This window comes from Metopolophium dirhodum, chromosome 4 (genome assembly GCF_019925205.1).
Source record: "Metopolophium dirhodum isolate CAU chromosome 4, ASM1992520v1, whole genome shotgun sequence".
Taxonomy (NCBI): Eukaryota; Metazoa; Arthropoda; class Insecta; order Hemiptera; family Aphididae; genus Metopolophium; species Metopolophium dirhodum.
In genome coordinates, this window is record NC_083563.1 from 26,624,160 (window position 1) to 26,647,948 (window position 23,789).

General features: G+C 29.1%; 3 protein-coding genes across 4 annotated transcripts; 1 reads left to right on the plus strand and 2 right to left on the minus strand.

Annotated features, from left to right (window-relative positions):
* The first annotated feature begins 136 nt into the window (after window positions 1-136).
* LOC132943501 (uncharacterized) lies at window positions 137-4,962 on the plus strand. 2 transcript variants are annotated; one of them, XM_061012525.1, is made up of 6 exons: window positions 137-322; window positions 1,120-1,199; window positions 1,270-1,361; window positions 1,468-1,591; window positions 1,671-1,901; window positions 2,713-4,962. In XM_061012525.1, exons 1-6 carry the CDS (start codon window positions 238-240, stop codon window positions 4,735-4,737), a joined length of 2,637 nt encoding a protein of 878 aa, XP_060868508.1. In that variant the 5' UTR covers window positions 137-237; the 3' UTR covers window positions 4,738-4,962. The 2 variants fall into 2 exon arrangements, with proteins under 2 accessions (XP_060868508.1, XP_060868509.1); XM_061012526.1 differs by having other exon boundaries at window positions 173-322; window positions 959-1,199.
* Window positions 4,963-11,105: 6,143 nt separating this feature from the next.
* Window positions 11,106-14,493, minus strand: LOC132943040 (calphotin-like). The gene is made up of 2 exons (XM_061011819.1): window positions 14,334-14,493; window positions 11,106-13,180 (listed from the first exon to the last, which is right to left on the minus strand). Exons 1-2 carry the CDS (start codon window positions 14,349-14,351, stop codon window positions 11,288-11,290), a joined length of 1,911 nt encoding a protein of 636 aa, XP_060867802.1. The 5' UTR covers window positions 14,352-14,493; the 3' UTR covers window positions 11,106-11,287.
* Window positions 14,494-18,006: 3,513 nt separating this feature from the next.
* On the minus strand, window positions 18,007-21,673 carry LOC132943607 (zinc finger MYM-type protein 1-like). The gene is made up of 7 exons (XM_061012638.1): window positions 21,569-21,673; window positions 21,122-21,226; window positions 20,453-20,478; window positions 20,208-20,323; window positions 19,736-20,095; window positions 19,169-19,668; window positions 18,007-19,098 (listed from the first exon to the last, which is right to left on the minus strand). Exons 1-6 carry the CDS (start codon window positions 21,671-21,673, stop codon window positions 19,274-19,276), a joined length of 1,107 nt encoding a protein of 368 aa, XP_060868621.1. The 3' UTR covers window positions 18,007-19,098; window positions 19,169-19,273.
* Between the last annotated feature and the right edge of the window lie 2,116 nt (window positions 21,674-23,789).

Here is a 23,789-nt window from a genome sequence, read left to right on the forward strand (position 1 = left end):
TCAACCTTCGATCAAAATAAAATATTTTATATTGTTATAACATGTTCCAATACATGTTATAGTCCTCATATTTTTTACACGTATGATGATAATTCAAGAGAGTGAAGTGCTTATAGAATTATCTTATTGATATTAAACATGTGAAAATTTGTAATCTATTAATTGCCAATAGGTGTCAACTCGCACACCTTAGTGTTAAGTAATCACTTTTACTGAAAATTAAAATTATATTTCATAATGTATAGTACTTTTTTATTTTGTTTAAACATGGACAAGTTCAAATATATTCAAATTATTTTATTCGGCTTCTTGATACTAAAAGGTAAGTGAGAGTAATATTACTCTCAATACCTACTTAAAAAATGGCATGTGTTTTATTTAACCTGAATAACTCTGATATTTTTTTCACCGCCTAACAATCAATTAAATATTTAACTAAAATTATTTTTTTACAATAAGTTGATCAAACCATATAATATAATACCATATATTTCCGTTGTTTTCTGTAGTGTGCTTTTGATTTGATTTTTAAAGTTTGAACTGATTGACTAGGTACCTAAGTACTTTTTTACTATTGACAATACCTAATAAAAACACTATTATTATTTTATCTTCCAATGAAATTATTTCTAGTATTAAAACTAAATGCACTGTCAAGAAAATGCATTTTTATTTATTTTAATAATATACATTTATATCGTTCGAGAAAATAATATTTAAGATTAGAGATAGCATATAATGATTGATAATCACTTAAGTTACCTACAAAATCTGTATATCCGAGTATATTTTTTAAATTAAAATTTACCTATTGTTAAAATAATTATTATAAGTATATAATTTTATTTTATTTTTAATAAATTAATACATAATATATTAAATTTAATATAATATAAATTCGATACCTATATAGAGAATAACTATATTTTATCATAAGCCTAACAACAATATTTTATAGGTATTTCATATTTTTAAAATCAACAAGGAATATGTGACTTATTCCCTGCAAAACCAGACCTAATCACTGGACATTTCTCACGATTCATACTCAAATTTCAAATCGAATATATAAAAATGTAGCTCCCTAATAATTCTAAAAAATGAAATGTTATTTTTAAGAATCAAGCACAAACCCTTTACCAAATGAAAACAAATGTTCACCACCTTCACAGGCGCAATACGAACAATTCCCTTACATAGTAAGTACTTTGATTTTAGTATTTTTCACATGCATTGAAATATGATGGAATTTTATGTTTCCGCATGTAGGTGTTTCTTAGAATGCATTCAAATGGAAAAATATTATGTCAAGGCACATTGATCGATGTGAATTGGATACTAACATCTGCGAATTGCATTGAGTAGGTATTTAATTTGTTGAATCTTCACTTTATAATTTATTATATTATTAGCTATAAAATATGAGTTATTATTAATTATTGAATGGACTTTAATTTTTGTTTCCAGTACTACAGACAACATTCCATTGAACGATATTGATATTGCGATGCCAAATAATAAAACACATGAGACCATTTTGAAGCCGATAAAAGTGATACAAACAAAATACAACGATGTGGCATTAATTGAGGTAAAACGTTTAAAATAACTACCATCTTAAAATATTGTTTTGCCACTCTTACGTTTTTTTCGTAATTTATGCGCAACAGATGGAAAAAGCCATTATTGCCACTATTGTAGCACCCATCGAATTGGCCGCTGAAGATAAACTTGCGAACAATACGGAATGCGTTGTGACCAGTTTTAAAAAGCAGTCAAACAATGATTTATCACTCATATATTGGAACACGGCTAACATTTCAAAACAACCATATGATAAGGGCGACTGGTACTTAGAAGATACGATTTGTCATTCACAAATATGGAATTCATTACAGAACGTAAGTCTTCGTAGTTTGAAATTTAATCAAAAAGATTAAATGTACTTATTATATTTATAATCTGAATAATTAATTTACATAAAATTCAACACAAACGCCTACATACTTTATTATTTCAAAAAATTACCGACAAAGTAACGACGTGGTTTTGAAAATAAATAATAATAATTTTAAGAAATTAATCTTTACGCTATATAATATACAAGTATAGAACTGGTTGTTATTGTCGATATTATAAATACAAAAAAATATTATAAAATAAACTTGTTAATGGATATTTATCATATTATTTATCTATTTAGATAATATTTATTTTAGATTAACGGTTTAGTTTTATCAGATTAATGTATACTATTATATTCTATAACACAAAGTAAATCATGTGTGCATAAATTATTTTATATACATTTAAAATTTAAATTGATTATTATGTCATTAAAACTTTTATACGCATTTAAACTTATCAATTGAAACTATTAGTTTGAGCTTTTTTTGCCAATCATTTTAGTTTAAAGCTGAATTGTGTGTAGGTAAGCTTAAATGATGTAATAATTGTGTAATAATGACACTATTAACTCGATTAATATATTCTTATTTTAATTAAAATGGTGTAAAATGTGAGAAATTAATATTTGTTTTACAATAGTTAAGATAATATTACAAATAATAATATTATTCAACTTTAAATTAAGAATTAGTTTACACGCTACTAGATGTTACGTATAAATAATAAATATTTACAATAGTCAATAACGTGCCTACTAGGTGTATCTAATTTAAATAAATTATTTTTATCACACCTGTTTTTTAGATAACCGATAATGGAACTCCTTTGGTCTGTAATAATCATCTATATGGCATATACTCACTCAATGAACCTAAGATATTTAATAACATTTTGAAGTACAAAAATTGGATCCAAAGTGTAATCAACCCAATAACTTCTAATAAAATGTCAGAAAAACATCCGAACTATTTTGTATTCAATAATAATTTGTTGTCTGATACTAATTCAATGGTAACAGATGGAGACACAACAGAAACCGATACGAGTAAAGAGTCTTCAACAGAAACTGAAGAAACACGGATTCATTCGAAACCAACATCTTCACCAACTGACTTCACTCAAGAAGAAAGCAGAAGTACCAAAGTGTACGTAGAAGATTCTTCTGTAAGTACAGAACGCACTGAAGATAACGAAAGCACACCGTCTATTGATTCATCTTCAGAAGCTACAGTAGAAACACCAACTTATTTGACAACAGAGTCAGACGATCCTACCTCTTCAACACAATCATATTCGTCTACTACTATTATTAAACCATTTACCACGGAAAAATCTACTTCAAGCCCGAGTCCTCCAACCACTTTAACTGGAGAAACAGAATCAACCGAGGAAACCGAAGAAACTTCAGATAAACCCAGCTCTGAACCTCCTATTACTCAATCTTCAACTACAGAGAAATTTACAACGAGTTCAAATCCTTCGACGACTGTAACTGGAGAAACAGAAAAAACCAAAGAAACTAAATATACCGAAGAAACTGAATCTACTGAGGAAACGGCATACACCGAAGAAACAGAATATACCGAAGAAACTGAAGAAACCTCTGATAAACCTAGCTCTGAACCTCCTACTACTCAATCTTCAACCACAGAGAAATTTACTACGAGTTCGAATCCTTCGACGACTGTAACTGGAGAAACAGAAAAAACCAAAGGAACTAAATATACCGAAGAAACTGAATCTACTGAGGAAACGGCATACACCGAAGAAACAGAATATACCGAAGAAACTGAAGAAACCTCTGATAAACCTAGCTCTGAACCTCCTACTACTCAATCTTCAACCACAGAGAAATTTACTACGAGTTCGAATCCTTCGACAACTGTAACTGGAGAAACAGAAAAAACCAAAGAAACTGAATATACCGAAGAAACTGAATCTACTGAGGAAACGGCATACACCGAAGAAACAGAATATACCGAAGAAACTGAAGAAACCTCTGATAAACCTAGCTCTGAACCTCCTACTACTCAATCTTCAACCACAGAGAAATTTACTACGAGTTCGAATCCTTCGACAACTGTAACTGGAGAAACAGAAAAAACCAAAGAAACTGAATATACCGAAGAAACGGAATATACTGAAGAAACAGAATATACTGAAGAAACTGAATCTACTGAGGAAACGGCATACACCGAAGAAACTGAAGAAACCTCGGATAAACCTAGCTCTGAACCTCCTACTACTCAATCTTCAACCACAGAGAAATTTACTACGAGTTCGAATCCTTCGACAACTGTAACTGGAGAAACAAAAGAAACTGAATATACCGAAGAAACAGAATCTACTGAGGAAACGACATATACCGAAGAAACGGAATATACCGAAGAAACAGAATATACAGACGGAGCGGATACTGAAGAAGCAGATTACTCCGAAGATATCGAACCTGTTACTCAATCTTCAACCACAAAAGTATCAACATTATCCCCGAAACCATCAAAATCGTCAAAAACAGATGCTACATCAGTGACTTATGATGATACGACACCAATAACTACAATAACTCCTGCTCCTACGAGTCAGTCATCCGTAGAACTGAAAACAACTACATTCGATTATGGATCAGATACAACGACGACCGCGATGGACACTACGTTTACTACAACTGAGATAAGCACAGAAGTAACATATGAAATTTTTGACCCTAAAGAAACTACAACATTTGTGGACGAACAATATGAAGATAAATCGAGTTCCCAAATAATATCTATTCATACAAGTTTAATAACAGTTATATTTTGTATCGTATATCATATTAATTTGTAATTTATCTATAGTTACTTGATTTCAATATGTACAGTTTAAAAAATTTTAAAATTTTAAAATTAGATACCTAGGGGCATTTAAAAAAACCAAATTCAAACGTATTATGATTATAAACAAATCGTGAATTGTATTCAATAAATAAATCAAAATTATATGTACGCATTGTATTTTAAATGTAAATAAATGGAATAAATAAAACAACACAAATTAATCGATATTAAAAATTAAACATATTGTGAACTACTCGAATATGGAGAGGAACTTACTGCCATCATCCTATACGATGCAATACATAGGGCGTACCTACGTTTATAACTTATGCCGAAACAATAACGAGTGCACTTGACATAAAATATAATTATTAAGAACCATTTTATAGTGACATTTCATTATATTCTATTATGCCAATGTGTGAAAAATAGTAGGTACTCTTCAAACTTCTAACCTAACCTTGGAATATGATATAGATATTAGTAAACATTTCAATGAACAAAATATATTTTGAAAAAGAAAATATATTGTATTATAATATATTGTAAATAATGATTGATAAATTTAGTTAAGATGTATTGATATATATCTTATAAGAACAAAAAATAAATTTCAAACACAAAGGTCAATAAACATTATAAAATTATTACTCTAGTAAAGCATGTTTCTCAACTTGGGGGTCACCAACTAATTATTTTGGATCACCAACTTTGCTTTATAATTTAAAGCAATACAATAAATTAGAAAACTCAATAAGAAATAAATATATCATGTCCTAAAATTATGAGAATTAGCTTAGTAAATTATTATTATATTAAGCCTAGAATAGACAGAATCATTTCAGATCATTAACATCAACAAAGCCATTGAGAATGTTAATTTAAGAATGAATAGAATGATTATTTATATTTAAACAAATATATGTTATACAATATATACATTATACATTTATAGTAAAATTATACTTTACCTATACGGTTTTACAAGTAAAAAGCTGCAATATCTGTGCTTTATATTTTATAATTATTATAATACTAGTATTTATATTTAATACAAATTTATAACTACCTGTAAATTAATATTCACTAAAAATGTAATATTCAGGTGGGGTTGCCACAAAAAATGTTGAGAAACTTTACTCTAGTAAGTACAAAATTATCAGTGGAAAACATAATCGCCAAAATGAGATAAGAAAAAAAAAATTGTAGCATACGAAGCGTCAAAACCCTAGATACCTGTGTGCCACAGTTAATAGATATTAAATATAACAGATATTAAATTTAGGACTATATAATGTTATATTTTAACAATTTAATACTGACAATTTTCATAAGCTCGAAAAAATCAACCTATTTATTAAAATTATAATTTATTAATTTCTATTATATTTATTGACAATTTTTTATTAGATCAACATTTTTAAATAACTACTTATAAAAAAATAATATCTGGCGCAAACAATATGTAGTTTTTGTACATTTGGCTCTTATATCATATACTTATACTCATATAGCCAAGATTTAGATTATAATAGAATATAGATTAATAAATAAAAAAAATGTTAAATTATGTTTTAAAAATTTAAAATAACCAACAACCACGATGAATTATATATATTTATATGTATATAATTTATAATAGTGCATCCCTTTGACATCAAAAAACAATGACAATTATTGTTTTATTCCAATTGTGTAATTCCAAGAATTGTGTCCAATTCATAGTCTATTTTAAGTATTGTTTTTTCTTCAGAGTTTTGACAAATGTGTATTGTATTTTTAATTTACCATGGTTTGAATTTATTTTTTTGTCAGTTTGTTAGCCGTTCAATTTTAATAATGCCTTGAATTTAATTATTTATGTCCTCATCAGTTGTGATCTGCAGGAGTGGTGTATTGGTTAGTTCTAATCTTATCCTTTGGCTTCTTGGTCCTCTTTATCATTCCCTTCTATATTGCTGTGTTCGGTATCCATCAATATTCAAAACCTACGGAGTGACATTAACAGATTGAGCGCCATGAGGCCTAGTTTTGACTGTCAGCTACGATGATTTTGTTTTCTATTGCAATAATATATAAAAATTGAAATATATTTTTGATAATTTGTGGTTATATTTAAATATAATATTATCTTGGAAATAACGATTAAATCAAGTTTTTGTTATTCATATCAGAATATTGAGTAGAATCTGAAAATAATAAATTTAATAATAAGAAACCGATCAATGAGAACCAATGTAACATATTTTAATAAAAGTATAAAAATATTAATGAAACCCAGATGTGGTTCTCATGTCAGTTTAAAAAAAGGTGGATAAGTGGATGTCGCTCTGCTGTACAGTAGGTTACAAGTGGGTCACTGTAATGGATGGTGTTAAATTTGAATTCAATGATATAATATCATTGTATAAGAAAAACGATTCTGAGCGAAAACGGTCAGTCAGCCTATGATATTACCAAGTATATTTGATGATATTATTGTGAATAAAGTAATTTATAAATAACCTATTTACGTGGAGCCTTGTTTTCAATTTTCAATCCTTAGCTATAAAAGTTGAACATTTTATAAATTTTTAACTACAAAATAATTATTAAATTATAAATTTGATAAATTCTGTCCAAATTTGATCTTTAAATGCTTATAAAAAAAAACTGTGCCTATGTATTTTCAATATTTTTCAACTGCTATTGTAAAAATATATCAGGAGTCTTGTATTAAATTTTTACACTTTTTGGCCCAACAGATAAAACTTTATTGATATTTATAGAAAAAAAAACTAAAAAAATTGAAAACTGAAAATGCCCGTAAACAGCTCAAAAAGTGTCAAAATATTTTCAAAATTGTATGGTGTATAGGAAATGCTAATATAAACATTCAGTCAAATTTTCATGTATCTACAGATATTCGTTTTTGAATTACAAGAAAATAAGGAAATCGGTACATGAGAAATCGAGTGAATATCTAATGTTGTAAAAATATGAATTTAAAACGCTCATAAAAATTTAATTTGACTTTCTTGTAGAAATTTTTTTTTTGATAAAGTTAGACAAACTTATGAGGAATCTTGTATTAGATTTTAAAATCTTAGATTTAAAAAGAAAATTTTTTATGAATTTCTAACTCAAAATAATTTGCAAATTTTCGTGATTTTTCCGTATTTTTTCAAGATTTGAACTTTAAACGTGTATAAAAAAAAACTGTGACTAAGGATTTTTAATTTTTTTCATCTGCCTTTGAAACAATAACCTAGGAGCCTTCTATTAAATTTTCAAGCTTTTTTACCCAACAAATAAAATTTTATTGATATTTATAGAAAAAAAATTTAAAAAAACTGAAAACTGACAATGTCCGTAAACAGTTCAAAAAAAGTCAAATTATTTTCAAAATTGTATTGTGTATAGAAAATGCAAATATAAACAACCAGTGAAAATTTCATGCATCTACGGTCATTTGTTTTAGAGTTACACCAATAACCAAAATCGATTTTGTTAAAAATCGATTTTGCGTAAAAATTCCCGTTTTTCCTTAATTTTTCTTTTGTTTTTCACATCGCTTTTGAAAACTACTGGGAAATTAAAATTTTGACCTCCCCAATGCACCAACGATATTCACTTTCCCATCGAACAAAATACTGAAGTCGAAAATCGAAGCATTATTTCGACTACTTATCGTGTACACAGACACAAAAATAAAAAAAAAAATAAAAAAAAAAATAAAAAAAAATAAAAAAAAAATAAAAAAAAAAATAAAAAAAAAAACACACATCATTGTAAAATCAATACATTCATCGTTTCACTCAGAATCTAAAAAACTCACCAAGAACAAAATATGGGTCCAATGGCAACTTTGGAAAAAGCTATAAAAGCCCACATGGTGCTCTATCTGTTGACGGTCAAACACGTACTGACAGAGTGTCACAAGTACAAAGAAGAGTTCGGAGAATGTAAAATTCTTAATACCTAGACACAGCACTAGGACCTCAGCGGTCAGCACAAACAATATGATGTATACTGTGAACATTGCATTGTGTTTTTCAAAACTAATGTCATGTAATCAGCAGAGTTTTGAAAATATTTGTTTGAAATACATGCTATGCATGAAACTGTGTAAGAAAACTTTAGTGGTAGTCGTATCGTATTATATTACGATAGGTAATTTATATTAATTATTTAATTACAGCAATTTTTTAATTCACATCAGCTATGGTTAAAATATTCTATATCTACCTACAAAATAAATACTTTACTTGTGATTAGGTATTATGCAACTGCTATATTATTATATCAAACCAATTCCTTACCATTTTTAATAAGAAACAACCATATCGAAAAAGTTGAAGAAATCAATGAAACTGGATTTTTAAGCAATAATACAATAAAAATAAAATAATATAAATAATAATTACCTATACCTATTATATTAATCTAAATTAGTTATTTTAAATTATTAGGGAAGTTAATATAGTGTAAAATTATTGGAAATTTAATACACGGCTCCTAATATATTGTTACAATAATATAAAAAATATTAAAAATTCCTTGGTAAATTTTTTTTTTTTATAAGCATTTAAAGTAAAATCTTGGCAAAATACGTAAAAATCACGAAGATGTGCGAACTATTTTGAGTTAGAAATACATAAACATTTTTGATTTTAAATCTATAAGATGAGCGTTTGAAGTTCGTATTTTTACAACATTGGATATATTTATATCGATTTCTCATGTAGCGCGATTTACTTATATTTAGGGTGAGCCGATACCACTTTTTACCGATATGCGATATTCCGGTACATGTTATCGATAAAAAACCTATAACCTATATATTTGAAAACCAACATTTCCGGCATAAGCTATGAACCGATATCAAAAAATAACCGATACTACCAACCAATATCAGCTAAAACACCAATACCCGATAATACAGATTTTTTATAATTTTTTTTTTTTTTATTGATATTGAGCCCGGAAGCTGAGGCCATTAGCTATTTTTAGTTTTTTACTGTAGGTTATTAAGTCGGTAGGGGGAGGAACACGTATGTGTTTAGTTTGGCAGAATTTTTGATTGGGCACCCGTAGGTATCTGCCATGCCCGGGTGGGGGATGGCGACACTTGTTCTCCGGACACCGTGACTTGTCCGAAGAAAAATGCCGCCCATGGCCTAGGAATCGAACTCGGGTCGACTGCGTCGCAGCCAACGCCTTAGTCCGCTCGGCCACTCCGTCCCCCCTGTTTTTTTTTTATAATTGTCATTAAAATGTAAAATGTTATTTATTGGGTTAAAAAACGTTGAAATTTAATACATGGCTCCTGATATATTGTTACTATAGCAGTTGAAAAATATTAAAAATACATAGGCACAATTTTTTTTTTATAAGCATTTTAAGTTCAATTTTTGACAACATTTATCAAGTTAAAAAATAAAAATTATTGACACCCACTTGCCCACCTTTTGTTCATTTAATTATACATAGAAGATAATATTAGTGGCAAGTTAAAAATGATATTAAAAGTCAAAGATCTCCAATAATGCAGCACATACTATTTTTTTTTTTTACAAGTGATAAAACATTTTTAATAGCAGGTGGGGGTTATGTCATCTCCCGACACCCCCCTTCGGACGCCCATGCTCATGCTTCAAAATATTTTAGTGATTACCAAGGTCAACAATTGCGCATATAATACCTACAGTTTTGTCTATAAAATATTAAAATTATATTTTAGAAAAACTAGGCTTACTGGTGAATATTATGTGTTGGTATAAGAAATAAATGCAATAAATAATTACTATTTTATAAAATGTAACTATTATTTTCCATTTTTAAATGAATCTTATTAAATTTACATACAAATCATTGTTTATTCCTAATTATTTCTTAATCATTCCCTGCGTATAATAACTGTATGCTGCATTAGCCAATTAAATAGCACCTATACCACTTTTAATGAAACAAACTGTATTGTCATTTTAATTCAATATTAGAAAACTATATCATTTTAAAAAGTAAAAAAAAACATATATTCATATATTTACACCTAGACTTGTATTATATTATGCTTATAAATTATCAAATATAATATTACCAATCAATTATATAAAATGCTCAACAACTTATACTAATGAGTTGAAAAACATAGATACTGGGTGAAAAGATATTCTTAGATAAATATTCAGCTGTGTAGTACCTACGATAATTTTTTTTTTTACATTGTTCCCAATAGTAATTTATATTAGACAACAATGAAAATATTTTTTAAACTTTCTGTAGACTGTCTACTTTTTCATTACATGCTCATTACCAATAATTATCGGTTTCAAACTATACTGCTTTATCGTGGTTTATGGTGTTGAATAAAATTAAATAAATACATAAAGTTAATTAATTACACATATTTTTTTTATTTAAAAATTTTATAATATTACAGATTAATAATTGAAATCATCAATCTGCAAAAAAAAACGACGGCTTTCTTAAAAAAAAATATAGAGCATTTTTCCATTATTCGGTGAATATTAAAATAATGAAAATTCCGTATCAGATAAATTTAATTTTTAAACGATTTATTTCTTTACGACGTCAAAGTTGTTGGCTTTCAAAGATGCACCTCCAATTGCGACCGAATCTAGACTGGCAGATCCAAAGCTGGCGGACTTTAATTCAGATGATGCTAAGTCAGCGGAGAAAGTGTTGAATGGAGCTGGTGTCGAAGATCCGTAGAAAGATTGTTGGCCGAAGTTGAATGGAGCTGCAGATGAACTAACGAAACCTTCCTGGGCGACGTTTGAGCCGTAGAATCCAGCTGGGCTGACAGTTGAACTGTATGTGCTTATTGGGCTAGCCGTAGAGCTGTAGAATGCACCAGCAGACGCTGGAGTAGAGCTGTAGAATGCACTGCCAGATGATGGAGCAGAGCTGTACAGTGCACTTCCAGAACCTTGAGCTAAACCAGATGAGAATGCACTACCAGATGATGGAGCAGAGCTGTACAATGCACTTCCAGAACCTTGAGCTAAACCAGATGAGAATGCCTTGTAACCAGATTGGCCATAAAGAGCACTGGATTCATATCCTAAAGCGACCGGAGATTGTTGATAATAGTGGACAGTGGCGAAACGTTGAGCCGGGGCTGCAACTGGGACTGGGACCTTAACTTCAACTGGAACTTGAACTGGGTATGGCACTCTCTTTTCTACGGCATATGGCACTGGTCTGTCCACAGATACTGGTACTTTAACTTCTACTGGAACTGCAACTTTAACTGGAACGTCGTACCTGACTGGATAGGGCACCCTCTTTTCAACGGCATATGGGACTAATTTTTCTACTGGGTATGGCACTCTCTTTTCTACGGCATATGGCACTGGTTTTTCGACGGGGTATGGGTATGGTACTGGCTTTTCTACGGGGTATGGCCTGTCAACATTTACTCGCACTGGGTATGGGACTGGCTTTTCAACTGCGTATGGGACGGGTTTCTCAACTGGAACTGGAACTGCGTATGGCCTGTCGACTGGGACTTTCACTTCATAAGGTACTGGCTTTTCAACTGGGTATGGCACTCTCTTCTCAACTTCGACTGGGTATGGTTGAGGAACGTGAATTGGACGGTCTACATTGACATGTACAGCATATGGCACGTGTTTTTCTACAGTGACTTGGTATGGGTGTGGTACACGAACCACGACGGGGTATGGAACTCTCTTTTCAACTTGGACGTAGTATGGGACCGGAACTTCTTTAGTGATGGTAACTTCGTGATGAGGAGCAGGGGCGTTAGCTACTGCTGGTACTTCAACCGCATCGTGGCTAATTGCGTCAGACTTGACGATTGCACCTTGAGAGTATGATGGGGCATAAGCTCCTGAATAGTATGAACCGTATGACGTAGCGAAAGCTGGTGATCTATTCAGAAGGACGGGTTCTGGGGTGGATGACACAACTGGTGAAGCTCCGCCCACTAAAACTGCGGGGGTGGAAGAATACGCAAAGCTCGCGTCAGATAATGCGGCACCAGAGACAGCGGCGCCAGACACGAAAGGTGCTGGGGTGGATGATCCGATTAAAGCTGCTGGGGTAGATGAACCGAAAGAGCCATCGTAGAATGGAGCGGGTGTGGACGATCCAATGAACGAAGCAGCGTCAAAGGATTGAGCTGCGGCGTTGTTGGAGTAGGCATTCGACGCAAAAGAGTTGCCGAAAGAGTTGCCGAAAGAGCTGCCGAAAGCGAATGGAGCTGGTGTAGAGCTGTAAGAAACGGATTTGAATGGAGCAGCAGTTGACGAAAATGAGCTGTCAAACGCGAATGGGGCTGGGGTTGATGGGCCAAAAGTCTTGGCTCCAAATGAGAATGATGGGTTGAATAAAGTGTCCCTTTTCTTATCATTCTTAACAGCCGGCTTGGTGTCAGCAAATGCGGTGGACACTACTAGGAGTCCTAGTAGAGCGATTTGGATCTAAAAAAAAAATTAAATTTTTAAATTAATAATAATGTAAATTATGTGGAAATCGGAGAATATTGTAATAAATATAAAATATAATTCTGTGTTCAACTAATGTCATTATAAATTGATAGAAACATCACGTATTTTGAAACTCGTATAATATTATACCTGTGTTTGAACCAATTTAATGTGTAAGTTTAGGTATATTAAAATAAATTACTATAGAACCTTGTGTATAACTTTTTAAACGTCCTGACATATTAACAAATAACCAGTAACCAAAATAATGTAAATCATATCACTATATAATATTAAATATTTTTGTGTAAATCGTTTTTATAGGTACCTTAAGTTATTTTTACTCAAATATAATTTTTTGATAATTTATCTAACCTTAGTATTTTTAAATAATTAAAAATTTATAATTTGACAAGTTTAATTATTATTATTATTTATATTTTGTATAGATATCTTTATCAAAAATATCAATGCAATCGGTATTTCAAACATAATATTATAATTTTCAATTTAATAAAATAAGTTAAAATACTTTTAGTGTAGGTACCTACAACTGTTTACTCTACGAGTTCACTAAAATTAGTATTTTATCGCTAACTATTGAATTTTAGATCCTGAACCTTGATTTTACAATGAAGTGTTTTTTTTTTCAATGTTTACGCTTACATATTTTAATAATAATAATATAGGAATACAAATTTTAAGTAACTAACATAAATTAAGCGCATGCAATAGTGAAAAAAAATTTCAATAAACGTTAAATGATTTGTTTCAACTAATAAATATCTACTGCTATCGTTACATACTTTCATATGAAAAAGAATTAAAGGAAAAATAAAATTTACTGGGAAAATCACGACTATATTAATTAAACCTAAAGCTTTAGCAATTAAATATAAAATAAACAATTGTTGGATATCAAATATATACTTAGTAGTTGTTATAACTCGGTGCAAAAGTTATATTATGATATAGTTATAAAATAAATAAAATTAGAAGTTTTTGTAACGAACATTATTATACGTTATCTTTTACTTTTTACTTATATTTTTAACAGCGAGAAACACAAGTCGATAAACTATAGAAGTGTATTATGATAAGTATGATATTATAATATGAACAAAAATAATGTCGTGTTCGTACTCACCATAGCACTGGAAGCCATAATGCTTGTTGCGTCTGCCTCGTTGGTACTGTTCAACCCTACAGCTACCAATGGACTGGATACTTTACTGAACGTCGGCCTTTACTATATATACCCGCACGGCTATACGCTACAATGTATTGGACGGTCTCCAGCAATAATTATTGTCAAAAACCAGTAATCCGGGATGGGAGAATTTTTAAGAGACGTCTGAACTCGACGAGCCCCTCCTAACGATAAATGTTCGATCTCCGTTCCAAGTTTTTTTTTTATTACAATTTTTTTCGTATTTTTACACAACATAATATACTATTTATATGTGTGTGTGTGTGTGCGTGTGTACTCGTTATGCACTGGATAATATGATTCAAATCGTATTATACATATTATAATCTTTCGTCTGTGTAAGTGTTATTTTTTGTGGTCTTCTTGTGTCGCGAAAACCGGTCGTCAGAATGCTCATCCAAAGGTTTCACAACCATAATATTATATTATTATTATTATTATTATATGGCCTCTACGACCTTCAACCGCTAAAATGTATTACCCCGTCCCATCTTCTCTCTGCCGATTTGCACTTGCTTTAGGCATCTACTCCTTCGCCATAGTCACCGCAGTATCACAGAATACGTATGGGGTACCTACGCACAGTAATCATGATGTTAAAATAAAATTTATAACACGAGCCAATTTTTAATAAATTTTTATAAACGTAAAATTTAAATAATGTAAATGTTGGCTTACCATAACTAGGTGTAACATTATATATTATTTTTAGGTAAATTGTATATTAATATATTATATTAAGCATCCGTGTATTATAGACAAATCCGTGAGTGTTAACATTGTCCAACTAAAAATACACTATAAGTATACATAACTACTATATATCTATTTCTATTTCTAATCGTACAATTTCACTTGCACCATAATACGAAATTCATATTACATAAAATATAACGATTTCGAGCATAGGAATATACCAAATCCCACTATTATAATTTATAAATACTGTCAATTTTAAAATTTTTTTTTTTACCACTATTCTAAAAATAATATTGCTATAATTTTAACATAATATTTTTTAAAACTTAAAAGTACAAACTAATATATATATATAATAGGTTTATTTAAAGCATATACTAGCCATACTGTACAATGTATTATTTCATTGTTAAAATTCACATTCATAAATTAAAGGGCCTATATAAAATATTCTATAACAATCGTGTACATCATGTGTCTACATCGTACATTTCAAATTAAATTAAAATTCTTTTAATATTATTTTTAAATATTTATTAAAGAGTAGGTACAATTCTTAAAAATCATTTAGAATTGTATGAGAACATTTAAAGCATTATTTAATATATTAATTTGAATATTAAATTTTAATTTTAAGATCATTCACCCATCTGCACTATCCATTACAATTTTTTCATTTATAGTTTCAGACTCTGAGCGGGATGATGAATTTGTTGATTTTACAATGGTGTGTTTTTTTACTGTCTGAAGACACTTTTTCTAGTGGAAATGATTCTTAAATATTCAACTTTGATGCTATTTCTGATAAAGTGATATTAGATCTATAACAAATTGGATCTAGTTGGTACTTTGTGTGAGAGGGGTGGAGTCCGAAATAAAAAATATCCAGTATTTTTCAAAATAATCATTTAGTTTTTAAAAAATCTCAATAACGAATAAGAGTACTAAACAACTAAAAATATTTTGAAACTTTATGATCTGTATTCAGACATTTCGATCTTTTTGATTTTTTTTTTCTACAAAAATTTTTTCATTTAAATGTATTGATAGAAAATTGTTTGCATGGTAAAAAACCTTGAAAATATATTACAAGGTTTACCTTCGTTATACGTTTTTGTTATAGCAATTTAAAAACATTACATACGCATGATTTTTTTTTAAAACCATTTAAAAATTTAAATTTTGACAAAATTCGTAAATTTACAAAAATGTGCAAATTATATTGTATAGTTAAGAATGCGTCAAAAGTTAAATTTTTATAGCTAATACTTGAGATTTTGATACAAAGTTCTTTGTAAGTAGTTCATACTATAACCAAAAATCTAAATAAATGTATTTAAACACAATTTTACATAAACTATTAATTCAAGTCATAATCTTGACAAAATTAGCTGATATTTAAATATTTTAACGAAGAATAACGATTTTAATTATTCCGATTTAATTAAAAAAAAAAAATTCTTCTTTGGTACTTGAACATTTTAACGTATATAATTATATTTCATATATACTCAATTATATTTTCAAATGCAATGTTTTCGAAAAAAATAATTCAACCTACAATAAATATGTACTAATAGTAATATGTATATGTAGGCTAATAGACCGTTTTCACTCAAAATCGTTTTTCGAATGAAATGATTTATCTTACATAGGTTAGGTACAGTGACCAAATGACAAGGTCCAGTCGAAACCTAATAACTGTATAGTACAGCAGAACATCGGTTACCTTTTTTTAGATTCTGAGCGGACCAAGGAAGCTAGTGGTTTTACAATGGTGCTAAGTATTTTTTTTTTTATCTTGTATCCAAAATTTCTACCAGAAGGAGTGCTTCGATTTCAGCATGTAGTACCTTATCTTTTATCAAATTGGATCAATATAGTACCTTAGAGAGGTCATTTTTCGATTTTCTCAATAGTTATTTAATGCCAAGGGAAAAACTACCGACATATTACGAAAAACCGCTAAAATGGGATTTTAATTTCTAACGCTTTGTTTATCACTATAGCAACGAATAAAAAATAATAATATTATAATATTAATTCAACTTACAGGCTATAATAAATAATAACAATATAAAAAATACAGACTGACAAGCCGTCTCCGCTCAGAATAGTTGTACAATGATATTATTACATTGAATTCAATTTTAATACAATCCATTAAACATTGACCAACTTGTAACCTACTGTACAGCAGAGCGACCTCCACTTACCCGCTTTTTTAAATTATAGCTAATTTTTTTTTTTTTTAAGTGGTTAACTCTTTGTTGTACCTTAGCTAGGTGTCTATAGAGTCACAGTAATGGATATGCTAAATTTGAATTAAACGATATAAAATCATTGTATACGAAAAACGGATTCTTAGTGAATACGTTCTGTCAGCCTCTAATATTACTAAGTATATTTGATGATATTATTATGATTAAAGTAATTTATTTTAAAATTTTTCGTTAATAGTAGGTTGAATTCATTTTTGACAAAACAATTATATTTTAAAATGTTGTTGTGATGTGTATAAAATATATAATAATAGGTATACTTACTATAAAAGTTTCATTTACCCTTGAAAAATATTTTTAAATTACAAAAAAATAACTAAAACCCTTATTCTTCGTTTATTAATATGTATTTCGTCAAATTTACTTAACTTGAAGTTTGTCAACATTTTAACTTTGGACGCTCATAAAAAAATATTATGGGTTTACGTTCAACTTTTTTATTTCCACTAACAACAACTTATGAGGTACCTACGTTGTATTACATTTTCATGTTTTTTGACCGAGTTAAAAATGTTATATCGACAATAGTTTCAGAAAAAACTAATACAACTTGAAATTTTCTTATCCTTATAGATAGCTCCAAAAGAATCGCAATGTCTCGAGGTTAAGGATTTAGGGTTATAATTGTATGGTACATAGAGATTACTACTGTAAACATTTTTTGAAAATGTTATGCATTTACGGTTTACCTATACCCTGCTAGTGTTAGAATAAAAAACAAAATCGACATTTTCAAAAACTGGTTTCGAGTAAAAATCTCAGTTTTTCTTCAATTTTATTTTGTTTTTCCTGACGCTTATGAAAACTATTGGGAATTTTTTACTTTTGATTCAAATTAATACTAGAGGTACCACATTATTTAAAATTGTTGCTTTCCCGACTTGTTTATATAACAAAACAATAAAGTTCAGTCCCGTCGGAAAACGAAACTGTGTATGCAGAATGTAGATTAAATTAAATATTGTATTAATCACAATATTTTCAAACATTTGAGTGCCATAAATGTGTATAATTTGTAATAAAATATCCAAAGTACCTATAATTGCAGTAATTCATTTTATACACAAGTGATATTGTCAAATTAACCTTATAGTGATTAACCCGTCATGTCTACGTACATTTCGCAGATGCAAAACTAGTGATCACATCAATTGGGTATTCAGTTGTTCGTAGTAAAATAATTCACACAACACATAATATTATTATTAAATTGTTTGGGCTTGATCTGAAAACAAAATAACCCATACATTGGCGCCAACTAGCGACAAAAGTAGGTAAATAGTGGTTCTAAACGAACGTGCATCAAAAGTGCAAACAACGCTGATAGATAGATAGCGGTGCTGTAGGATGTTTGCTTTGAGCACAAAATTAATAACGATGGGGGTTTTTTTTAATTTTTTTGATTATAAAGTTTTCCCGACAGTCACATAACTTATTGATTACATTTTTTTTTTTTTTGCAATTTAACATTCGACAATATTTGAAATTATTTACAAAAATGTATAGATATGTATAGATATACATAATAAATATGGAATAAAATATTATAGAAACATTTTGTATGTAGGTTTTAACAGTGGGAAGTTTGGCGCATTATCACATTCACTTCTCATGCATTTCAATTCTGAAACAATATCTTTTGTTAGGTCGACTGGTCCCTTTAAATCAATTTTTTCTTTTTGTAGCTGCTTACATAAAGGAAGACCAAATGAAAACAACAGCTAAATACAAGCAAAATGGCATTTTTACCTATTTAATTAATATTTTAATTTCAAGATTTAAAAAAATTACCTTAACAATATAGACTGATATTATAAACTCAGAATCCATAGCTTTTAATAGTAAATTTGCATCTGTAGTGGAGCCTGATGAATCATTTCAATCTGAAATAGTCTCTTATGCTTCTAAGACAAACTCAAATAGCTCAACGAAATCGTGAACCGCATCATATCTTTGTACCCATCTTGTGGCACAAAGACGTTTAAGAGTTTTCACTTTTACATCAGTCTCACTATTTTCAATACAAGACAGCAGAACATTATTACATTTGGGTGTATTGAAAAAAACATACAAATTTTCTATAATTCCCAAACAGTTCCTTATAGGTTTAATGTTACTAGCTGTTGAGACGGCGAAGTTTAATGAATGAGCTGCACAATGTATGTATAATGCTTTGGGATATTTTGCTCTCACTTGGGCTTGAACGCCTTGTATGTGGCCTGCCATATTACTTGCACCATTGTAACCTTGTCTATATAAATAGTTGCAGTCAACCCCACAACTCATTAATCCTATTATACCAAATTAAAATCAAAATAAATTGTTTTAAAATATGTAAGCCATATTTTTTTCAATTACCATTCAAAATAGAATTTGCTAAATTTTTCCCTGTCAAACTTTGAACAGGAATAAATTTAAAAAAATCTTCATTCACATTTTTATTTTTGTCAACATATCTAGCACAGAGGGCTAACTGTTGAACCACTGATATATCAGTGGTTTCATCAGCCAGCACAGTAAAACATTTTGAGTCATTAACTTGATTCACAATCTTTTTCAAAATTACATCACCACACACTGAAATTATTTCATTCTGAATTTGGGGACAAATGAATTTATTTCTTCCTTCTTTTTTCAAAATACTTTTTAAATATTCATCACCATCACCACGGTATTTCAAAATAGCTCTAAAATTGCCTTGATTTATATTATCATAATCTGTAACATAAATGACTTACAGTAAGATCTGAGATACAAAAAATATATCAAATATAATATATACAAAAAGCTATAGGGTGAAATAAATAAATGTATAAAAAAAAATACTAACCATATAAGCTTCCAGAATCATTATGTCCACGAAGTGCTAGTTCTTGACGTCCACACAATATTATACAATCAATAATTGGTACAAGGCATTTCCTATTTGACTTAACTTGCTTCGATCTATTAAAATTAAAAAAAATAATCATAAATATATATTGAAAAATAATAAATAATTAACATGACTTCAGGCGATCAATTATTGACAATTGTAAAAAATTGTCTGAATCCAAGATGGAAGATTCGTGATACCTCCTTTGTGAATGTGTACGAAAAATCTGAAATAAAAATTAACAATAATAAATATTATATTATACAATCTACCGACATAGGCATATAAATAAAAAAGCATGCAATTATTAGTGCGTATTACAACTACCTCCTTAGCATTTTTCCACTCATTTAAGGCTTTAACTACAAGCTGTCCTATTGGCTGATTATTGATTCCGCTAGTCTTTGCAAAAATAACGCAATATTTGCAGAAAGCTCCATTTTTATATTCAGAATATGACAGTCAGTTATATTCTGTAAGCCACTTATATTGAAACTTCAAGCCACGTTTTTTTGACTTATAGGAAATTTATAGTTAGATGGTGGTACCCACACATTAGTTAGAATCTCAAATTAATTTTTGTTTATGTAGGTAATTATACATTTTTTGATATCAAATTATTATTCTTACAAGATGTTTATCTTCATCAGAAATCGAATTTCTTTGTACGAATAAACCTACATAATTTTTCTTATATTGCTGTATATTCAAGGGTTCTTCGATCTTTTATATAAAAACACATTAGTCAATAAGCATTAAGCATATAAAATGTATACATTTTTAACAACTTAACTCTTAAGCATATGTTTATAACAGGCTCATGTCCAATGCCAACATTTTTATCAAAGTGAGGGAAAGTAGGTACTTACATTAATTGGAACTTGAGACTGGAGATCACAACCGTCAATATCCTCAATTGGAGTTAACTCAGGGGTTGTGGATTCATTATTAACTGAAGGTTCATTCGATTTTTTCTTGTTTTAAATATTGAATTAAACATAATATCTTCGTTTACTTTTGGTTTTTTTACAAAATAAGAAAGAAAAGTATTGTTTCTTTTGTTTGTTTCATACTCCTCAGTGTTATCCATAGCAAATGTGTAGCATCATTAATCAATATGGACAAAAATAAATTTAAACATACAGTCACACAGTCACTAGTCCCAGAGGCGTCAACAAACATAAAACTGTGAAAAGGGCGTCGTCACGTCATGAAACAACGGTCTGGTTAACAGTTAATCACGTCTTACCATCACAATAATTACGTATTGAAAAACCCACAGTCTATATAACTTACTGAACTAGTGAAAAATATACACTTCTTATGTCGGGTAGATCTAGTATCAGACTTAATTCTTTGAACACGTAAAAGAGTTTTCTCAATCTTCTAGTATTTAAACTAGTTTGCGTTTTCCATTTCATATCACTATATCGAAATGAATATATACTATATCAAGTTACCTACTTAATACTATATTATTATTCGATTTAAACAATCTAAATCATAATTCCCTTTTTCCGAACATGAAAGTGAATAATATACCTACTACCTACCAAGGTATTTATTGCGGGCATTGCAATTTTTGACAATGCAAAAATCAACATTTAGATGATCTTTTCATATGAAATTGCGGGCCAGATGTGGAAATTCGCATTTTGCATGACATTCTTTCCCACTGAAAATCAAAATGATGACACATGAAACACGAATTTTCAGCCATATCCTAGGAAATACTTACATTCTGAAATTTTTTTTTGCAAATAATAAATATTCAACTTACCGTTCCTTCAAGCTGTTTGGACTGGATATAATGATAGGTATTAGGTGGACTGCAGTTGTTCCACGGCAAAAATCAAAAACCTAAATTACACATATAGGTATACCTATGATGAAGTATCCAAATGGCAATCACAGGTCTCGTATAAATATGGTTTAAACTTTTAAAGTTAATCATGATATGAAAATGTAATTGTCTGTAGAAAATAATAACATACATACATACATACATACAAAAGTTTTAAGTTCAAATACAAATAATATTTTATAAGTTATGTACAACAAAATAAATCAAATCGATATTTTTCTTTTAAAAATTCAATCTTCACATTTTGACAAATAATTTATCCATAAAAAAATTGTGTATATTATGTAATTTTGAGATTTTTTGATTTCTATTAGAAAAACTTATAAAGGGTCTTATATTATATTTTCAATCCGTGCCGCAACTATAAACTCTTGGCCAGTGTGCAAGGATTGATTATGGGGCCCCAAATTAATATTATTATTATTTTTAAAATATAATAAGGAAGTTAAAGATACTGTCTTTATTAGTTATTACTTTTCATTAACCATGCCAACAAATCTCGATACTAACTCTAATAATGTAAAATTGTAAAATGAAAATAACTGAAAAAATAAGTCAGACGCAGTTTTTCAAGCAAAATGTATTAGTACCTATCTAACGCGTTTAGGTTATACGTGGCAATTATAATATTACTCATTTAAATATTAGTATTACGGAAAGTCAGTTAAATTTCAATCGGAAAATACATTGTATTTATTGTATTAATTATTTAATTATTATAATAGTCTATATAACTATCATATTATTAATATGTTATTGTTAATCATTTTTGGGGTCAATACCATTTCCTGTAGAACTGTAGAAGTGTATAGAACCGTGTGGAAAAGTTTGTGGTATAAATACGAATAAGATTAAAATATAAAATGAAACTAAATATTTTCAAAATTTCATTGCACAATATAGTACAATTTTTAATTTTACAAATCCACACGAGGCCACGAATAATGTTTTTGAATTAGGTACAAGGAAATAATACAGACACTATAACATCGTTATTCTTCGTTTAAATATCTAATTTTTTCCAAATTTGAACTTAAAATGTCTATAATAAAAACACTGTGTTAATATATTTTTTGGGCTAATTACCTTTTTACCCACATAATAAATGTAATGTGTTTGGGCGAGTTTCTTATAAGTAATGTGTTTGAGCCAGTATGATACAATATAAAAGATAAAATTGTAGGTATGTTTGTAAAGATTAAGATAAAAAAAATAAATAAAATCTATAGGGAATTGTATACCAATCTAAAGATGGCACATCATTTCAATTTTTATTCACACACACACAAAAACCAATTCACTTTTCATGTGCATTTTTTAAGCATATTGCGTTTTTTAAAAATTCGCCTAAACGCAAACCACCCATATTTTTTTAGAGTTTTTGGTTACAATATTAAATAATTCTGAGAAACATTGTTTTTATATAGAATCCTTATTAAAAAAATTAAGCGTTTTATAAATTTTTATCTAGGTACAAAATAATTGTAATTTTAATGAATTTTTGTTAAAATTAAACTTTAAACACCAAAAAAAAATCATGCTTGCAAAAATATACAGGTATACTTAATACTTTTAAACTACTTACTGTTAAAAGAACTTATCACGAACCTTTTATTACATTTTTAAGCTGTTTGACACGGCTAAACAATTTTTTTTGATATTTATAGAAAAAA